This window comes from Thalia democratica, chromosome 6 (genome assembly GCF_965202585.1).
Source record: "Thalia democratica chromosome 6, ktThaDemo2.hap1.1, whole genome shotgun sequence".
Classification (NCBI taxonomy): Eukaryota; Metazoa; Chordata; class Thaliacea; order Salpida; family Salpidae; genus Thalia; species Thalia democratica.
The window spans coordinates 22182572-22203511 of NC_139170.1; the positions used below are offsets into that span (position 1 = coordinate 22182572).

The 20940-nt window shown below is 25.6% G+C and overlaps 1 protein-coding gene across 2 annotated transcripts in view; it reads right to left on the bottom strand.

The window, feature by feature from the left end:
* Nucleotides 1-17460, bottom strand: part of LOC145838169 (uncharacterized) — a 33385-nt gene extending 15925 nt beyond the window's left edge. For both annotated transcript variants that reach the window (XM_082945725.1, XM_082945726.1), the window contains exons 1-10: nucleotides 17334-17460; nucleotides 15106-15148; nucleotides 10013-10176; nucleotides 7313-7406; nucleotides 5527-5712; nucleotides 5166-5300; nucleotides 3368-3496; nucleotides 2341-2550; nucleotides 1896-1970; nucleotides 650-867 (exon numbers count right to left, since the gene is read on the bottom strand). In XM_082945725.1, the coding sequence (XP_082801851.1) occupies nucleotides 650-867; nucleotides 1896-1970; nucleotides 2341-2550; nucleotides 3368-3496; nucleotides 5166-5300; nucleotides 5527-5712; nucleotides 7313-7406; nucleotides 10013-10176; nucleotides 15106-15148; nucleotides 17334-17443 (1364 nt within the window). In that variant the 5' untranslated portion in view covers nucleotides 17444-17460. The remainder of the gene's footprint in view (nucleotides 1-649; nucleotides 868-1895; nucleotides 1971-2340; nucleotides 2551-3367; nucleotides 3497-5165; nucleotides 5301-5526; nucleotides 5713-7312; nucleotides 7407-10012; nucleotides 10177-15105; nucleotides 15149-17333) is intronic.
* Between the last annotated feature and the right edge of the window lie 3480 nt (nucleotides 17461-20940).

The following is a 20940-nucleotide window of genomic DNA, read 5'->3' on the forward strand; positions in this document are numbered from 1 at the left end:
GCAACCCTGAATCATACAAAGATTTTATGTCGCTTTTATCAGCATCAGATTTAATACTAGAGTTAGTTTTTAATTAAAAATCGTTAACATTTTTTTTGCAGTCCTTCGAAAACTTTCCTTGCTTCTCGCAATTTGTTAAAAACTTGCATGTTGAAACTCAAGAAGAATTTGTCGCTTTATCTTAATAAGAGATAGCAACATACTAATGTTTCATCGAACCAATCTTTGTTGGTATGAGCTTTTTTAGTTTAACACAGGGTATTTTAGTATAGATTTTCTTAGACGTTAGAGGCGGAGCTAGATGGGATGTTAAGAATTTCTTAACATTGTCCGTATCATGCATGACGGCATTATTTTACCATAGTTTGCGAAGCTCTTTAGACTAATACATGAAATTTTTTGAAACGTGGTTCTAAATATATTCTTGCTTAAATAAACTTATTACTGATTTTTAAAAAACAAGAATCGCAACACTTCTAAGTAAAATTAAGTAAATATAGCCTCATTAAAAAAATTTTCTCAACAATTATTATATACAAACAAAAAATAGTTCACAGACTTTATCGCAAAATAACGTTTCTTTGAAGTAACTATTTATTTACAACAGCACTAGTACAAGTCTAAATAAAAAGCTAAATGTAATACAAACTTGTCAACAATTTGCTGAGAACAGTTGGCTTGCCTGAGAACTTGGGGGTTGACGAGTAAGTCATCGTTACCGCCATTCACTAGCAGCGAACCGGTTATTGCTTGCATCATAACCTGGTGCCGAAACTGCTCCACGTCGTCGGGGTGGGAAGATCGCGCATTTGTGCCAGTTACCAGGTATGTAGGCGTTGTTACGTCACACAGACTGTCATCCACGTTCTGTATATTTTTAAATATAAGAAGCAGCTTTCAAGGTTGACAAATATTTTTGGCAAATTTTCTCCAGGGTTCCAAAATCTCCTTTAGGTTTTTAAAAGTACACATTTTTGGGTCTATTTTTAGTTTAAAGATAAGTTTAAGGTAAAAACTGTCTTGAAAAAATACTATAAAGCTACTCTAAATGTGTTCTTAAATAAAAAAAAGTTTTGATGATGACAAAAATTTGTTATCTATATTATAAACTTTTTGTCCCAAATCGAAATTTTGCCACTTAAAATGTAATAACTATTTAAAATTCCAGGCATTTTAGTAATTTTTGTTCAAAGTTCCAGACTTTTCCAGTTTTTTTTTTTAATTCTCAAATTCCAGGTTTTTCAAGGTCTTAAGGTTTTTTGGCAACCTTGAGTTTTAAAATAGAACTGCTCTATTTGATTTTAAGAAGTAGGTGTTATTAATCGATTAAATTTATATAATAAACAAGACTATAATAGTTTTACGTTCTATACCAGTGGTCTTTACGGTAATAGGGATCTGTGCACACTAAACCGAAAAAACAATTGTACACCCCAAACTCAAACTTTAACACAATTATGCTTTACAGAGACCTTTTTTTTTTGCTTTTCACTACGAACACCTGAATATCTAGTGTATGTTTTATAACTTCTCACAAAACTGCATAAGACTTTTTTTGCTCATCATTTTAAACTCCACAATATCTAGTGATCTAGTATTTCAAAATGAGTTTCGTGAAGCCCAAAAAATATGTGTGCTCACCATAAAGACCACTGTTCTATCCTATGAGCAACATTGTTTAAATGCTTTCAATTTATTGAAAACTAACGATGTTTTTCTTTATTAAATTAATAACACACTTCTAAGGAGTTTTCAATTAGTTCTAAGTAGTACTACTATATTATTAACATAATTTTTATCAAATAAAATGAATGAAATAAGTTATTGAATAACATAAAAAAACTACAACTTAAAAATTACGAAATTAATATAACTTTTATATAAAGTCAACTAACAACTCGAGTTCCAGCTATAGAATGAGTGGGAAATCCCAAACATATGATTGCATCTACAGCTTGGTCAATTGAAGCCTAAAATAATCAGATTTGAATATATTTAGAACGCATTTTTCTAATGAATATGATTTGTTCTAAAACATAGTTACCAAAAACGGTTATTTATAAGGTGTATTTAACTATTTAACTATTTATTTTTCATTAATATTCATTCATTCTATTTAACATTATTTAGTTAATCAGAAATTTGAGCTTTTTCAGAACTTTAAAACTATATTTATGAGTTTTTCTTTGAAGAGCATGGCTTAGTAAAAATAAAAGTATTTAATTTTTTATTCATACATTAAATACTTTTCTAAATACTAGATATATAAAAAAATGTTAATCAAAAGTTTATACAATATCTAAGCTCTTTAAATCAAATATTATTAGAACTAAAACCAACGTAGCAATTAATTAAACTTGTTGACCCCCAACCCACAAGAACAATTTTCATATCTGAAAACTTAGCCCTTAGCTGTCTTATCTTCCATATAATTTTACGCAAAGTGGTGGTGCAAATGTCGCTGATCTTAGTTGCTTTGTCCAGCTTTGTGCCTTCGTCAGAAAAGGTAATGGAGTCGTTGTCTTCAATCGTTTTTTCCATTAGTGCAAGCTAAATATTTGTTAATTTGAAAATATTTGACTATCAGTATACTTTTTATAAAGGTATGTTTAAAATATATACGTTAGAAAATATGTCTAATAACTAAAGATTAAAACGAAATAATATCAATACTTTAAAGTACTCAACCTAATAGAACTAAAGAATTTTCTCGGTGCAATTAATAATGAAGTTATATGGAGTTTGAAATTAACCATTGTGCAACTATGTACTAGAATATATTTAAATTAAATATTCCTGAGCTGAAGTTTTTTTTTAATATATATTTTTGTTTTAAATTATGTATAATCCAGGGTGGCCAACTGTTTTTGAGATATTTCTCCCAGGTTTTTAAAAATACAGATTTTTGAGTCTGTTTTTAGTCAAAATTTAGTTTTAAGCGAAAAACTGTGATAAATAATATAACAACAATAAAAAATACCGTAAACCTACTTTAAGCGTGTTTTTTAATAAAAAAAGTTTAATCTATATGATAGATTTTTTGTGTCAAATCGAAATTTCACTACATGCAAAAATCGTTAAAAATTCCAGGGTTTTCCAGGTTTCCAGGCGATCCTAATAATCTTATATTTAGTTATACAAACCTTCTAAATAAAAATGGGTGTTTTTAACTCATATGTGAATTAATGTAAAAACGATTTTTTTGTTAATTAATTATAAAATTAAATAAGTTTATTAATATAAAAATAAAAAATATACAATTATCAGGCGAAATTTTATTTACAATCTACTATAAAATTAGACAGGTTATATTGTACTTATTTTATTATTTAACATTTACTTTATCAGTTTTAAGCATTTTACTTACTCTACAATTTTGGATGTTATTAAACAAGTTTTTCCAGAAAAGAAAACGCCTGGATTCCGCTTGATACACGTGATCAGTTAAAACCGAAGGTACAAGCAGAAACACAACAGGATGTGGAAGTCGAACTTTCTGTGTTATTTAAACAAATCATAATAAAACTAATGGTATACCACAATGGCTTTATTTTAAGATGAGTATCATAAAACATTACATATGTACTATACATAAGTACTGTTTAAGACTAATTTATTGATTTCTTAACAAATATTACGAATTTAAACGTATATAATAAATATTAGTTATGATGACATATTACAAAACCTAATATTTCAAACATAATTAAAGCCATAAGAAAGTCCTTTTTTTTTCTACAAAGTTTACATTAGCCCTTAATTGAAAAATCAAACTATATTCTATAACTAACTTTCAAAAAACAAAAACATTTCTATTAAAACTTGGGGTGTATTTGTTTTAGATAAAGTTTTCCGACACAAACATCTAGAATTTTTTTTTTTAAGTATTGCTGCAACGAAAATTTCTTTTAATATACATGTTCATATCGAAAAACAGGAATTTTATAAGAAATTTATTAAAGTCTATTTTTTTTAGTTTTTTGAGAGACAAATCTCAAATTCTCAGGAACCTTTGTTGCTTTATAATAAGTTTTTTTTTTTTTTTTGCTATTTCTGAAAAGCTGAGATGTTTTCGTAATCATTCTGCATTGATGAGCACTAGACTGCATCGTACAACAATCAACAACAATACACGCAACATTCTGCGACCCAATTTCGTCTTCAATAGGACTAATCAGGCAAACATAGTGATTATAATTCGCTATTCCAGTCAAACCAAGCGGACAAAAGTACTTAAGCATCCGTTTGTAGATACTGTCAAAAATTTATGCAACTAAATTTTTGATAAGAGGTACTTTAGCTAGCTTGGTTTGACATAGGACGCGGTTATTGCGACCATGTCTGCCTGATGGGTCGAACAAAATTAGATGAAGATGAAACGAGGTCGCAGAATGTCAAGTGGATTGTTGTTGATGATTGTCTGTAGAGTCCAGTGCTACTTGCTTTCAAAGGAAGATTTTTTCGTATTAGTTCGAAAAAAAATTATCATTGTATGACAAAAGCAAAAGTATAATCGTGTTTTTAATCAAATGACATTTTTAATCTTATGATTAAAACTTTTGAATTTAAGTTAAATTTAAAATTTGAATTTGTTTAATGAACATTTTTAATCAACTGATCAATAAACTAAGATTAGTCTGAGAAAGCACTACTTACTTTTTAAATGCTAGAAACCTCAAGTTTTCAAAAAACTGTCCTTAAATTATTTAAAACTTCTAATTTAAAATTTATAAATATCAAAAATAAAATCTTAGATGGAAGTAATAATAGAGGTAGTTTTTAAAGACAATCATTTTAGTTTAAAAGTAAACATATGATGAATGATTTAGATACTAGTAAAGGACTTACTGAGAAAATTTAAATAAACTGGCAAAAAAATGAGAAAAAGATAAATTTTTAGAAAGTAGTCTTTTTTCGCCGTTTCAGTTTGTTTCGTCCAAAAGAACTCATCAAATTTGATTTATTTTATGTCAAAAGTTACTTCGAGTTTTATTTAGAGGTTAAATATATGTGATAATTAGGATAAAACTTCTAAAAACCGAGATCAACTAGTTAAAAATAAGGTAGAGCTAATGGCCTTGAATAGAACTATAAATACGATTACAAGTACTTATAACATAAATAAAAATCAAAAATTACAAAATTTAAATGACTATTGTTAAAACATTTTGGTGAAAGGAAATCGCGGTAACAGCTGGACACCAAGGTCTTCTGTTCATTAGTTGATAAGTGTTTGGAAGTTTGTTGTTTTCTTTGTCTGCATCACACTTTTTCAACAGTTTTTCAATAAGCTTTGGGCACTGTTAAGTTTTAAGTAGAGTTTTGTCAAACATGTAATATATTTTCATAAAATTTTAACTGATGTAACAAAACCTAAATCAAATTACTTTTTTAAATGGAAAAGTTTTTACAAATCTATTTTTAGAATGAGAAAACTATTTTTTACTAGTTCAATGCATTTTTTATTTAATTATGGTAGTAAATTTATTACATATGAAAAGCGTTATTCTTTTATAAAAAACCTACATCTAGTTTTAGAGTTTGTATTATCTCAGCATAGCTGTTCAATTGTTCTTCAGGCATATTGTTGATGAAAATTAAATGCAGCCATTTAAGAAGAGTCATATCCCAGCCGAAAGTTCCAAATAAATATCTCATCTTTAACGCTGAATTTTCAATAGAGTTTTTTCTTATGGTAATTTCTCTCGGAGTCTATAAAACAGTTAGAAAACAATTGATTACAAAAAGCTATGGTAAATATAATTAATTCATTATTATATTAATATTTATACTCATAATTAATTAAGTAAAATATACCACTTGCGTTTGATAAACATAATTTTTTTAAGTATACTGTAAGTATACAACATTCAATAAAAATAAAAACATACTCATTAAAATCGAATACTAAGGGCATAGGGGAGTTAAACTTTCTTTAATTCAATATTGTTTTATATAAAATATGTAACTATAAACAGTTTTTATAGAATATAAAATTATAGTTAACTTTCGATATATAGACAGTTTTGTAAAAAGTTTTGATAAAAACGTATGAACCGCAACTTTTTCATTGTCAATTTTCTCTAAAATTTAAAAAATAACTTTTAAGAAATTTTCTTTCATTTTTTGAGCTAAATATCTCAAATTTTCAGGAAACATACATTTTGTAGTTCAAGTAACTTTAAATTTTGGCATTTTTAATATATTGAAAAATATTCTACAACGTAAGCGACTCAAATTTTATAAATTGAAAAAAAAAAAACACTAAATTTAATAGCTGAAATATGTAACAGAAAAGCGCACTTAATTTATATGGTAGTAAAAATAACGTGAGTTGTCTACGTTTTTTTTTGCGTCTTTGAAGTTTCATAAAGAGTATAATTACTTACAGTCAAAATTTAAAGACAATTGGTTAAAAAATCAAGAAAAAGAAAATTTCTTAGTTAAAAAGCCTTCTTTGCGCGGTTTTGGTTTGCGCTTTTCATTAGGAAACTATTGAGCTCAACGACTTTGAAGGCTTATATTTCAAAAGTTATGTTGAATTTTTATAAGAGGTTAAAAATTTCTGAGAGCCTCGATAAAACTCTACAAAATAAGATCAACTTGAAAAAAACAAGGTGGACCCCTTATAACCGAAAGATTTTTTCGTACACCAGGCCCTTAGACCAATCTTTTTGAGAAGTTTTTTTGTTCACTAAATAATATATATGCCCACCTAAAGTATAAAACCAAAAAACGTTTTAATACTCTAATGGTAAAGTTAACAAACTAATGACTTTTGTTATATCACACAGCTTAAATTTATTTAACTAGGTATACATAATTGTAACAAAGTTGTTGTCGGTCGTGTGGTAAAGTTCATTATTTATTGTTGATGGCGCGAACATCTCAACTTTGTTGATGATGGACGAAATAAATATTGGTTAAAACTGATCAAACGAGCACAGACTATAACCTCACAATGTCTGAAAAGTTGGGCTGTGAATAGTTTAGCTGTGTCAATTTAATCAACTTTACTCACAAACGGTCACTTCAGTACTTAAGCCGCTTGGATTGATCCAGCGGTTTCTCGCGACTATGCCTGCCTGATGAGTCTTAATAGAACGAAACCGGTCGTAGGTTGTCTCGGATGCTGTTGTTGTTGGTCTTGTGGTGAAGTTCATTATTTAAAATTGTAAGATATAAGACTTTTGGTGGAATTTATCTAAACCAAAACGATCTAAGTTTTTCTATTTTTACAAGTTTTACAAATTTAATTATAACCATAAGCATTCATACTACTACTATGAAAATAAAAATAAAGCAAACTAACCGATTTAGCAACTATACGAACGTAGACATCGTCATCAACAATTTGAACAGCAGTTGTTATTAATTTTTTACGTCCTTTTTTACTCAGTGTTTCTCTAAAATAATAAATCCATATCTATTTAGTTTATCTAATCAAAAAATTACAAAACAATTCAAACTTTAACGTTTAATACATTCCAAATAATTAATATTAGATATTTTTGAACTAAACAATTTCATTGAAAAGAAAAAATTCAATACAAATAATATGATGCAGTAATTACAAAACTATCAAGTAAAAACTAGCAAAAAATTGTTTCAAAATTGAGATTATATTGATCTCAAAAACTCACTACCTCACACCTTGAATACAATACACTCTGTCAGTATTGTTTGTGAAATTGTCAATAAATCATAAATAAGGTATATTATAATCTTATACCAAACAAGTTTTTTTTTTTAATTTGTTTCAAAATAAATATTTTCAAAAATATCCTTGATTTTAAAATTTCTAAACAATATTTTACAGACCAAAAACAATGAAGTTATAAACTAACAATCTCATACGTTCTTAAACAAACATAAACTGTATTTTTCAAGTTTTGAAAACTTGATAACTAGTAAAAAATGTAGCAAGAACTATTATTTTTATTAGTTAACTTGAGTATAAAAAATGTTACGATAATTAATATAATTATCAAAAAAATATGTGGAGTTCAGACTCAAATATTACAAGTTAGTACTAAGACATAGATGTCAAAACATTGTAAAACAGCGACATAACAAAAAAATATACAAATTAACACTGTTTTAAAATGAAAGCTAAATGTATAAAATGTAAGTCAGTTTTTATAGAATGTAAATATAAAAAAACTTCTGAGATACAGTCAGTTTGTACAGTTTCAGTAAGATTTTGTGTCAATTTTTGGGTTAAAATGTTTACTAATAATATATGTTTATTTTTTTCGATTTTTGATTTAGAAAACTTAAAACTTCAGGAACTTGGAATTATATACAGGGTTGCCACTCGTTTATTCAATACTTTTTTCGGCTTTTTAAAAGTACAGTTTTTTGGGTCTATTTTTAGTTTAAAGTTAAATTTAAGTTAAGAAACTGTTAAATAGTATAAAAACATTGAAAGGATACTGTAAAGCTACGTTAAATGTGTTTTTTAATTTAAAAAAAAATTGATGATGACAAAAATTTTTTATTTTTATGATAGATTTTTTGAGTCAAATCGAAATTTTACTACTGAACATGTTAAAATTGTTAAAATTCCAGGGTTTTTGTTCAAAATTCTAGGTATTTTTTAAACTTCTCAAACTCCAGTTCCATGTTTTTTTTGCCTAAATTGTCAAATTCCAGGCTTTTTCGGGTTTCCAGGTTAAGTAGCAACCATGTATATAATATTAAAAATAAAAAGGAACAAAGAGATTTTATCACAAATTAATTTAAAATAAAAGCTAACCGAGGTAAAATTATTCAAACATAAGTAAAGGAATAACTGTTAAAACTTAAATGTTTGGATCAATATTGAAAAAGAATATAAGGTTATTATTTCAACATTTTATTCGCTTTTTTCGCCTTCCATAAGTAACTATTGAACTGACGAACTTTGATTGCTTATTAATCGACAGTTATTATGAGTGATAAAAAATGTCTGATAGCTAGTATACAGGGTTGCTAAAGATCTTTTGTGAATTTCTCCTAGGTCTTTTAGTATAAAATTAAACTCAAGTTAAAGAAAAAACTGTTCTAAATAGTATAACAACATTGAAAAGATACCGTACAATACTTTAAATCTGTTTTTAATAAAAACTTTTTTATGATTTTTTTTTGTATGTAATAGAAATATTGTTACTTTACATGTAAAAATAGTTTAAAATTCCCAGTTTTTTGAGACTTTTTTATCAAAATTTATCAAATTTCAGGTTTTTTTAGTTTTTTTTGGCAACCCTGTAAAATAAAATTCAATAAATTAAAATAAATATATTTTTAAAATTTAGATACCTCCCTAAAGCGTTTATTAGTAAATATAATTCTATTCTACATAAATTTTATTTTCAGAAGGCTTTTTAAAGATTTCTTTAATATGTATACAAGATTCAAAGTTGTTAGTTTCTAACACATTTTTACGTCATTTACCACCCAATACTTTTAAAACTAAAAATTTTATTTGGTAACATACTTAAAAAACATTTTTTGAAAACTAATGGTTTTTATCAGAAACATAAAACATTTTTTGACATGGTTTTCTAAAATATTTTAACAATAAGAATTCATTTTTCTAAACTAGCTTAGAAATGTAATCGCTAATAAAGATCATTATAAAAAGTTTGCTGAAAGTAGCTGTTTAAATTGAATCTCGTTTATTTCAACAAAACAGACTATAAAAATTATAAGTTACAGAAGTAGTCGACAAACGTAAGAAAGTAAATTGTACATAAAAAATATTATGCTTTTATATTACTATAAACACATTGCACGACAAATTTCAAAAAAAAAAATTTATAAAGCAAACCTTATTTTAAAACAACGAAATTTTACATATGCAAAAACACTGAAAGAATTAATAATATTTATCCAATAGTAAAACTTTGACTAAAAAATTAAATGAAACATGATAAACATACATAACATATTTACAGTAGTTACAATAAACACATTAATAATTACAAGTATTTTTACCATTAATATTCGTTAGTATTTTTCAAAAACAAACTTATTTAATTTTTCCATCCAGTTAGGGTCACGATGTTTTTTAAACAGTATTTCTTTAGTTAATTTATAACACTGTTCCATCTGATTTGTTACCTTTTCTGTACTACAGTGCCAGGAAAACGAAGAAATTTTAGGAACCTCATCAAATTGTCCTTCAATATCTATCTATAAATTTATTTAAAAATGTTTTCTTAATATACTTTATATTTTCAAATATGGAAAATAAATTATTTCTATAACTAATATTTTAAAATATCATATTTAAAATAAAAATGAAAACACAGACTAAGCTTCAACTTTTAAATGTAATAACTTACAAAAACGGTATACAATTAGATAAAGACAATTAAGTAAAATTTGCTAAAAAAGTCTATAAGAACGAAACCAATGCAAAATAAACGTTTGTGACGTTAGTTTTTATAGATTCTATTTGAATAAGATTTTACAACAGAAAATAAATAAAAAACGAGCTTAATTTGCTTCTTTAAAATAAACCTACTTTTCGATATAGAAAATATTTAAATCAAAGATATTTTAGAAAGCTTCTGCTTCCAGTCTAATATTTTTTGTTATAAATAATTTTTTAGTATAAAAAAAAGTTCTAATATAACATTAGACTGCATTAAAACTTTATTATAAGTAGAATTCACAAATAAAACTCACAAAAATAATCAAAAAAATTAGATATATTTTTAGTTTAGCATAATTTTGGTTTAATGAGTATTAGTTGCGATAAAATGGTACATAAAGTGTTATTTAATTGTTTAAAAGACAAGTAATTTAGGTAACATCAGAGTTGTCAAAGGTTTTTTGAGTTTCTTTCAGATTTTTGAAAGTATAAGTTTTTTGTCCATTTTTAGTATAAATTAAGTTTAAGGTAAAAAAAATGTTTGAAATAGTGTATAAGTATTGAAAAGATATACTGTAATGCTACTTTAAATGTGTCGCATAATAATAAATTTCTAAAATATACACAAAAATATTGCATAAAACAGATTCTTTGTAACTCAACAAAATGTTATCATTTTACATGTAAACCTTGTTTAAAATTTCTTTTTTTTTTTCATGTTTTTGTTCAAAGTTCCAAGACAGGATTGCTGATTGTTTTAGGCAAATTTTCTAAAGGTTTTCAAAATTTCTTCCAGGTTTTTCAGAATTACTTCCAGGTATTTGAAGGTTTTTTTTGATATTTTTTAGTAGTAAACTAATCTTAAGTTAAAAAGGTTTTTTTTTTGATAGATTCAAACTACTTAAACATTACAGTATTACCTACTATACTATTTAATCTTAGCTTTGTCTTACTGCAACCAAGATTGGAATTGTGGATTATCCAACCATGCATGACAAAATCTAGATCCTACTAATATAACTTTTTCTTTAACCATTTTAACTTATTAACTTTAAGTATTTTACTTTAACTCTACAACGCTGAAAACAAAAATATTTATTTAAAAAACAAAACAAATTTTGTGAAGCAATTGTTTCACAATATTTGTTGTGTATTCTAAATTATGTACTGGCTTTTTTAAGTTGTTGATACTTATAGCCTTTCTAAAGTATATATTACTTTAAACAAAAATAATTTCTGTTAACATGAAAATTGTTTCTAGTTTTGTCTTAGATATCTATATGATGTATATTTTGTTAATTTACAGTGTTTTGCTGAACTATAGAACCTATGAAAAAGAAAACAAAAATTTTTAAAGTGTATAATGTATAGATGACATAAAGCTAAAAAATTAAACTAACCAACAAAAGGTAACAAAAACACTTAATCAAAAAGTCTTGTAACCACACAGAGATTACTTAATTCTTATTTTATTTGTATGATACTTATAATAGCTCCTTTTTATAAATTAGGTACACTAATAACTTATACTATATATTTTAGATTTGTTATAGCTGCTATAAATATATTGTGCACAAAAAATTACATCAGACATTTTATTTGGCTCTGCTCTTATTTTACGCTTGTTCTTAATTTTCTCTTGCTCATAGTTTTCTCGAATTAACAAGGTTTGATCATACCACAAGCTTGTCTCACGGCATAGAAAGTCCAGCCTAAGGCTCTGTAGACTTTTGCCAATGTTTGTTGATCTTAGTTTTCTTTTAATTTAAACTCTTTTAAGTTGCATCAGTCATAAATAAATTCTTGTTGACTGACTTTAAATGACATTCAAAATAATGGAATGCAAATAAAAAAGTAGTTTCAATAATTAAAGTGACAGTTTTACTAATAATTTATTAACAACTAATAAAAACTTTTATTAACTTTTTCAAGTCTAAAAATTATAAATACCAATTCAATGAAAAACACACTCTAAGTTTAAAGTTTATTCGCAGACGACATTTCGACTTTTCATCAGTCATTATCAACAAAATACTGTGTAAAATAACTAAAAATTAGTACTAAACAACTAAGTATAAAAATTTTTTTAAGTAATACCATATGTAAACATTTATAGTTTAAAATTATAAACTACAATAAAATAATATGTTACATAAGTATATATCAAACTAATCAAAAATTCTTAGTGTATGGGTAATACCCGGCTTAGTTAATTGTTTATTTAAAGTTGGATTATAACGTTTATTAGCAGAGCTTCACTTATCAGAGTCTCAAATTTATTTCTACATTCTTTCAAAATTCCAAAATTATTAACAGTTATTTTTTCATTTTTACAAACATTACAATTGCTAATGTGGTCAGATACAGCTGTTTTGCCTTTTAAATGTTTTTTAACTCTTTCTACTAATGGTCGTAAAGTGAATCCAATATACTGGATACTCTTATCATAAGAGCATTTATACTCATAGACCACATTGGATTTTAATTCATAGGGTGTCTTATCTTTATTAATGAAGTAATTGCTTACTTTTGTTGTGGTAAAAATTACTTTGAAGTCATCGATGTAGTTGTTTAAAAGCTTTTCTAGTTTCTTTTTATACTCATTACTAGGTTTTCCAATATAAGGTACCTTTACAATACTTTTGAAGTCTGAGCTACTTAGTTTTTTCTTAGTGTAGTCTTTATTGTTAATAGATTATAACCCTCACCTCTTACAATATCTTCTCTTATCTTAATTGGTTCAGGGTTTATAGTTGGTTTGTGGTAATCAGCGTCCATACCTTCTTCAGCATCAGTAACTAACCTCGAGTGGTTGTATACTGACACAGGTATGGATTTCTTGCTGCTAGTGCTCATACTCAAATTAGTGCTACTAATGGTGTTAGTGAGAGTATGTTACAATTAAATGTATTCTACAGAAGGTCTAATATAATCTAGGCTATAAACAAATGCTAGATATATAAGTTAAGATTAACTAGGTTAAATTCTAGTAAGTAAACGAATATGAATTAACACTCAACGTTTATTGTACAATGTAAAATTCTACGATCTTGGAAAAGAAACTAAGTGACTCGCTAAATGAGAATTAAGAATATTAGCAAGAGTATGAATCAATGCCCAATAACAAAATAATGCTTAGTAAACGACTCAAAAGTACGTCTTAAACATAATCAAAATAGTGCTCAAAAAATAAACACATACGCCTACCCCTACAAGAACATAAATTAATGCCAACTAATATTATTGCTAACGCAACCACGTTACGGCCATCACGACTACAACGGCTCAACTACCACGCTTCTCTCGCGGTGATTTTTATACCATTTTCGCGTTTTTTTTGCGTTTTTTATACTCTCTTCAGAACGATGTGTGCAGCTATCGTTACAAGATCTTTCGATTACGTCATCAACAAATTCCTTTGGATAACAATTTTTAAACAATTTTTCTTTTAAGTTTGTGATTTTTTGTTTGTAAATTTTATGCATAGACACTATATTTCTTGCTCTGTTCACAAACCACAGTATTAGAGCTCTTTTCCATTTAGTTGGTGCCACTGCACTAAAATTAAAAATGACATTTGTATTGATTTTTTTTTTGTGTACCTTTGTTATTATTTATTCTCTCTTTAGTTTGATGTTAATGTTGATGACGTAATCAAAAGATCTATTAACAATAAAGACTACACTAAGAAAAAACTAAGTAGCTCAGACTTCAAAAATATCGTAAAGGTATTGGAAAACCTAGTAATGAGTATAAAAAGAAACTAGAAAAGCTTTTAAACAACTACATCGATGACTTCAAAGTAATTTTTACCACAACAAAAGTAAGCAATTACTTCATTAATAAAGATAAGACACCCTATGAATTAAAATCCAACGTGGTCTATGAGTATAAATGCTCTTATGATAAGAGTATCCAGTATATTGGATTCACTTTACGACCATTAGTAGAAAGAGTTAAAAAACATTTAAAAGGCAAAACAGCTGTATCTGACCACATTAGCAATTGTAATGTTTGTAAAAATGAAAAAATAACTGTTAATAATTTTGGAATTTTGAAAGAATGTAGAAATAAATTTGAGACTCTGATAAGTGAAGCTCTGCTAATAAACGTTATAATCCAACTTTAAATAAACAATTAACTAAGCCGGGTATTACCCATACACTAAGAATTTTTGATTAGTTTGATATATACTTATGTAACATATTATTTTATTGTAGTTTATAATTTTAAACTATAAATGTTTACATATGGTATTACTTAAAAAAATTTGTATACTTAGTTGTTTAGTACTAATTTTTAGTTATTTTGAACAGTATTTTGTTGATAATGACTGATGAAAAGTCAAAATGTTGTTTGCAAATAAATTTTAAACTCAGAATGTGTTTCTCACTGAATTGGTATTTAAAAACTCCAGTATCCCCACCTGTTTTTCAAAAACTATAAAACATACATTTTTATTATAGAAAAGTTGTAAAATAAACTAAAAAATAAAAAAAATTCCAGGTTTTTTAACAATTTTTGTGTAAAATTTTAGGTTTTTTTGCCAAAATTGTCAAATTAATTTTCCAGGTTTTTTTTTTCCAGTTTTCAGGCTACCCTGTCCAGGACTTTCAAGGCTTTATTCAAAATTTTCTTAAATTACAGATATTTGTTTTCCTAAATTGTCAAACTCCAGGTTTTTCCAGATTCCAGGTTGTTTAGCAACCTAGTAATATAGAAAAAATAATAATATTTAGACTTACGATGTCATTTGCATCTTCTGTATTATCTGCAGACTCATGCACACTGAAAAACAGTTAAATTAGGGTTATCAGTAGAACTAATTATAACTAATAATTTTTCAAAGACATCATAAGTAGAAGTAATATTGTTACTTTTAGAATAATTTATAATATATATTATCAAATTTAAAAAAAAATGGTACTTAGCCATATAAAAAGATGATTTAGAGGAAGATAAAAAGTTTATTCTAAAAAAATTGTTAATTAATAAAAATTCAAAACTATCACTTTTTGTTTAAACTAGGATAACTTTTAACCTTATCTTTTAAAATTTATTTACTTCATGCTTATAGAGTACTAAATAATCAATTCATATTAATATTTTTTTCTAATGTTGGGGACTTCAAGGTTCATACAAAAATTAAAAAAAATATCCAGCTCAAATATTTGCTGAAAGGCTCAAATATTTTTTAAATATGTTTTATCTGAAATTATCTCCATAACTAATTGTTGATAAACTCTTTTTTATTAAAGTTAGCATAGTTACGTACAAACTAATTTTTATAAGAAGCGTTTTTTTAACCTGGTGTCAGAGTTGTCAATCTTTGAGTCAAAAAAACTGTCCTGAGTGATTAAAAACTACCCCGAGTAATACTGAGTTTTTTTTTAATCCTTTTTTTTCCTCTGGCGCAAACTACTTATACCTCATGCTTATTTTTCTTCTTAATAATTTAAAGGAAGGTTGTATATGTATGCTTCAGCACTAGACGTTCACTAAACTTATGAGAAATACTGTTTTAAAAGATTCAGCATTAAAAGTTCAAACCAATTGAGATCAAAAACCAAGTTTGTGATTAACTTTAAGTAACCATGTTAGTTAAATTTACATATATTAAAAAATGTTTGATTATTTTTTGACATTTTATTTGACGAGCTTTAATCTTATTACATAAAATAAAAACTAAAATTCGTATTTATAAACTTAGATGTTAAATTCAATTTTAATTTAACCGTTTAATATGAACTCAAATCATGAAAAACATTAATTTCCCATTAAAACTAACTACAATTTTACTTCAAAGAATAGTAAAGAACTAGCCCGAAGGCCAAAAAAAAATTAATTAAGCCATTTAAAATCAATAAAAAGTTTGTTTTTGGACAAAATTGGTTATAAAAAAGAACAATATATTGAAAGGGGATCAACTAAATCTGATTCTAGATCTAAAAATATCTGTCCTGGGAGTTTTATAATATCTTAAAATATATATAATACAAATCAAAACTGTCCTTCAAAATCTTAAAAAAAGTCAAAATATTTTGAGTTAACCTAAGTACAATGAGTGTGTGACAACTCTGTGGTGTGGACGATTTTAACACAGATTTTAAGGGTTATACACAGTAAAAATGTTTCTAACTAAAAAGTAAGTAACTTGTTTTTTATTTAAGTATTATTTAGTGTAAATATTATTCTTAATATACTAAAAAACTATTATAATAATGTTTATTTAACTTTTTTTTTATGAGCAAAAATGATGTAATAACTCAGCTTTAAAGATAGGGAAACAAAAAGTAAAGGAGCTACAGGGGGTAATGAGGATATAATCTGAAACTTACACTAGATACTCTGGAGTTGTTAATGAAAAGCAAAAAAGGTATTAAGCGTTTTTGATGGTAGATTTGAAACTTACACTAGATATTTCGGAGTTGCTGATGAAAAGTAAAATAAAAAGTTCTTATGTGTTTTTTAGGGTAGTTTTTGAGTATCCTTGTTTTGGAAGGGCCGTAGCTTTTCTAATTTTTTCAAAGGGGACCATTTGAAAAAAAAATTGGGAACCCTGGACTAAAGTATGCCTTTGAACAGTTTTTCTTAAAATTTTGTATAGTTTAATTCAGTGTTTTCCAAACTCATTTTCATAAACATCCCCTTAGCTGAACTTTTAAAGCTAATGACCCCCATTTTTTAGATAGTGCCCCTTTACTAGTTAATCACACATTTAATATTTTTGCCAGCTTACTAACTGACCCCCCTGTTAGCAAAAATCGCCCTCAAAGGGGCACTGTTGAAAACCCTGGTATTAAGTATCTATAAAAACAGATTAAAAAGTCTTTGTTACAACAAATACTAAACTAAGTGCAAGAGCTATAAGATAAAACTTATATTAAGTATTATGTAAGTAAAATACAACATCATTTGTTACTTTATATATTTAAAAACTTTAATTTTGTAGTATTTTAATTTGACTCCTTACCTGGTACACAGTTCATTACTTCTAAACAAAATGTTGTCTGCTGGCAAAGACTGAGATTTATAGAAACACTTTTCACTCCAGTGATGAGAATATGAATGATCATCAACCATACTTATTTTTTATTTCTAAAAACAAGGTTTTAATATAACTAGTTAAATTTTTAAAAGATCAAATGACAATTAAAAATATCATAAAATAAAAGCTTTTAGTTAGTATTTTGAAAGCAATAATGTTAACGAAATAATTTACTTTACAAATCCTTACTAAAATTTGAGACATATAGTTTATGTTTAAATTTAAAAAAAGCTTTTAAATACTTAGTCATAAGCTATACAATCAGTAACTCCCTAGGATGATTTTGTACCAATATCAAACTAAAAATTTATTATATTTTATGATTTTTTAACCATATTTTTTGGCTAAAAATTTGTATTTTATAAGTATACATATAAAATTAAACTAATTTATTATAAACTAATAAAACTGAAGTATTCAATCGCTTTTACTTGACAATATAAAGCAATTAAATCAATACATTAATTTATATTGATTACGATACCATTAAATAAAGTTAACTATATATTTTAGTTTATCATATTTAAATTTAATTCTTACCATGTTTTTATAAAGCTTGTTTAAAACAAATTATATTTTTAGTTTAAACATATTAGGCTTAAAACATATATTTTCAGCATATAACTACGGTTAAAAAGACATTGAATATAATATTTATTCAATTTGATATTGGTTGGACATCATCCTAGAAAATTACCATAAAATCTATATACCAGGGTTGCCACTCTTTGAAACAAAAATTCAACATGAGTTACCAAAAACTAGCCTGAGATAATAAGATATATTTTAATAATTGAAGATAAAAACTAAAAACTTTACTGTTAATTAAACTTAAATAACCTAAAAAAACAAAATAAAAACAAAAGGACTTACAAAAACACAATTTATATAAAAAATTGAAAAACTTTGGCCTGGTGGGTAGGGGTGCTAATTTAGTGTTTTAAAACTCTCTGATACAAAATCAAAACTTAGTGGTCAACACATATACAATTTTTTTTTTAAGGTAGAAAAACATCAGCCATAAAAAAGTCATAAAGGGCATGTCTAAAGTTTAGGAAAAAAAATCAAAACTAGCCTTAGTTATCCTTAGTAGTCTGAGTGTGTGACAAGCATGTTATATATCCATAATGTTAAATTCTTATAAGAATGTCTATGGAACTTGAAAATAGCAAATCTGACAAAATATTTGAGATAATTTAACAATAGGTAAAAAAATTGGGGTGGCTTCGCGTTTAGCCACCAAATCCTGCGCTCTACTGAGCACGAAAGATGACTTTTTTCAAGAGAGTGTTCAACGTTTATAAAAAGCTAACTGTTATCTAATATAAAAGTTCATTATCGTAAAGCTTAAATAACCAATGCGAGTTGGATAAATTAAATTTAAATATCAGTTTTAAACAAGCAGATAATTAAGTGCTTTTTACTGTATATTTACACTATACTTTATCTAACTTTCATTATTTGTAGATATTAGTTATGTTGTTTTTTAGGTTAAAATATCTAAATAAATATTATTTATTTCAAAATTACATGTAAAAATCAACGTTATTTATTTAAAAATTAATTTATATATAAGATTAAGATAAATAAATGTTATTAAACAAAACTTATAAAAATACTTAAAATTATTTATTTGAAAATTAATTTATATATAAGTTTAAGATAAATGAACGTTATTAAATAAAACTTATAAAAATACTTAAAAGTTTTAAACAAGAAAACTTTATAATTTTTGTACATTTAACGTATTATAAATTAAAGGATTTTAAAATATATTTTAATAAAAGCATAAATTAAAATATCATTTTTTTAAATAAATTTACTTACACAATGAGATATTTTTAAGATAATTTAATTTATTAGTTGTATATATCTTAAGTATAAACTAATAAAAAGTGGCATTTACTCACTTATAGTATAATAACTTACTTTGTGCTGGACAAGATAATCGGTGGTGTGCGACTCGATAACTGAAAGGGTTTTTCATGTACCAGGTCTTAGAACCAAATATTTTGAGCGTATTTTTGTCGTTCAATAAACTATATATATAATAATTTGTATATAGAAAATAATTTAGACTTTAAGATATAAATTTGATTTAAACAGGAGAGCAAATATGCTTTTTCTCTTACAACTAAAAACAAACTATTGAAACGTAATAAAACAAATTTATAGATTAAAAGGTTGGATTTTGATCAGTTTAAAAAAAAAAAGACATTAATAAAATTTAAATTAAAAAAAAATTGTTTAAACGAAATAACTAGAACTCATTCTCGTAGTTATAAGTAATAATGTTAAAAGTTTCAATTAAATGTTTTCAATAAATAGTCTTTCAAATAAAATAAATACAAAAAACAATTAAAACGTCCTTAGTAGAACCCTTTTGTACATAATTAGCATTAGTAATTGGTCGAGGTATGGCTTTATAGGCAGTCTAATTAGAGAATATGAGAATAAATCTACTTTTAAGGTTTAATAGACACGAAAACAAAGTTATAGGCTATAACTTTTAGCACCCAAAACTCTAAAATACTGTTTTTGTACATAAATTAGACAGATAGTTTTAATAGTAAGTTAACAGTTTTAATGAAAAAATAAATAAATTTACTTTTTAGTAACAAAAATCATAAAAACGCTTATAAAACCTCTTTTGTAGAGGTTTTTAGCACAAAAATTACATAAAATAATAAAAATGTAGTTCAAGTATAATATATAAACTTACAATAAATAAACTTTTTAACAGAAACAAAAATACAATTAAAGCGTCTTAAAAGTTATTTTAAATAAATTTATATTAAAAAAAATCAATTGCTGTATTTAATTAAGAAAATAACTTTTCACAAATTTTCTAATCTATAATCCTTTTTGACAACATATATAACAATTCAGATAGTTTCATAATCCGTTCGGCAGTTAAACTTCGTAACAGTTTGTATAGGTAATATAATTTCCTATAAAAATAAACAATTTAAAATCGTTTGTTAAGCAGTTATAAAAAATACAATCTTACAAAATACAAACTTTTTGTTAAAAAAAAATACAAAAAAACTTTTAAAACGTCCTAGTAGAAATTTTTATCACATAAATTAGAAAGATAATTAAAAAATGTAAGTTGAGCATGTTTAATAAAAAAATTTACAATAAATGAACTTTTAGGCTTAAATAACCACAAAAGAACATTTAAAACGTTTTTAAAGTTGTTGTAAACAAATTATTTTAAGAATAAATAAGTTTGTTTCTTTTGTTTGTTTTATGAATTCATTATTTATTTTGTTTTTTCTAATATTAGCAATGTAGATATATAGTTAATTGTTTTTTCATATATTTTTTAAACTTAAATTTAAGAATATAATTGCAGTGTAGAAATTTGTGAAAAGTTTCTAAAATTATAAAATTTATAAAAGCTAAATATTATGTTTCTAGCAAAGCCCAATGGCCGAGCGGTTGAGGCGCCAGGCCTTTAATCGTCATAACCTAAGTCATAACCGCGAATAAAAATATTCTACTGCCCGGTTGTAAACCCATTAACTAA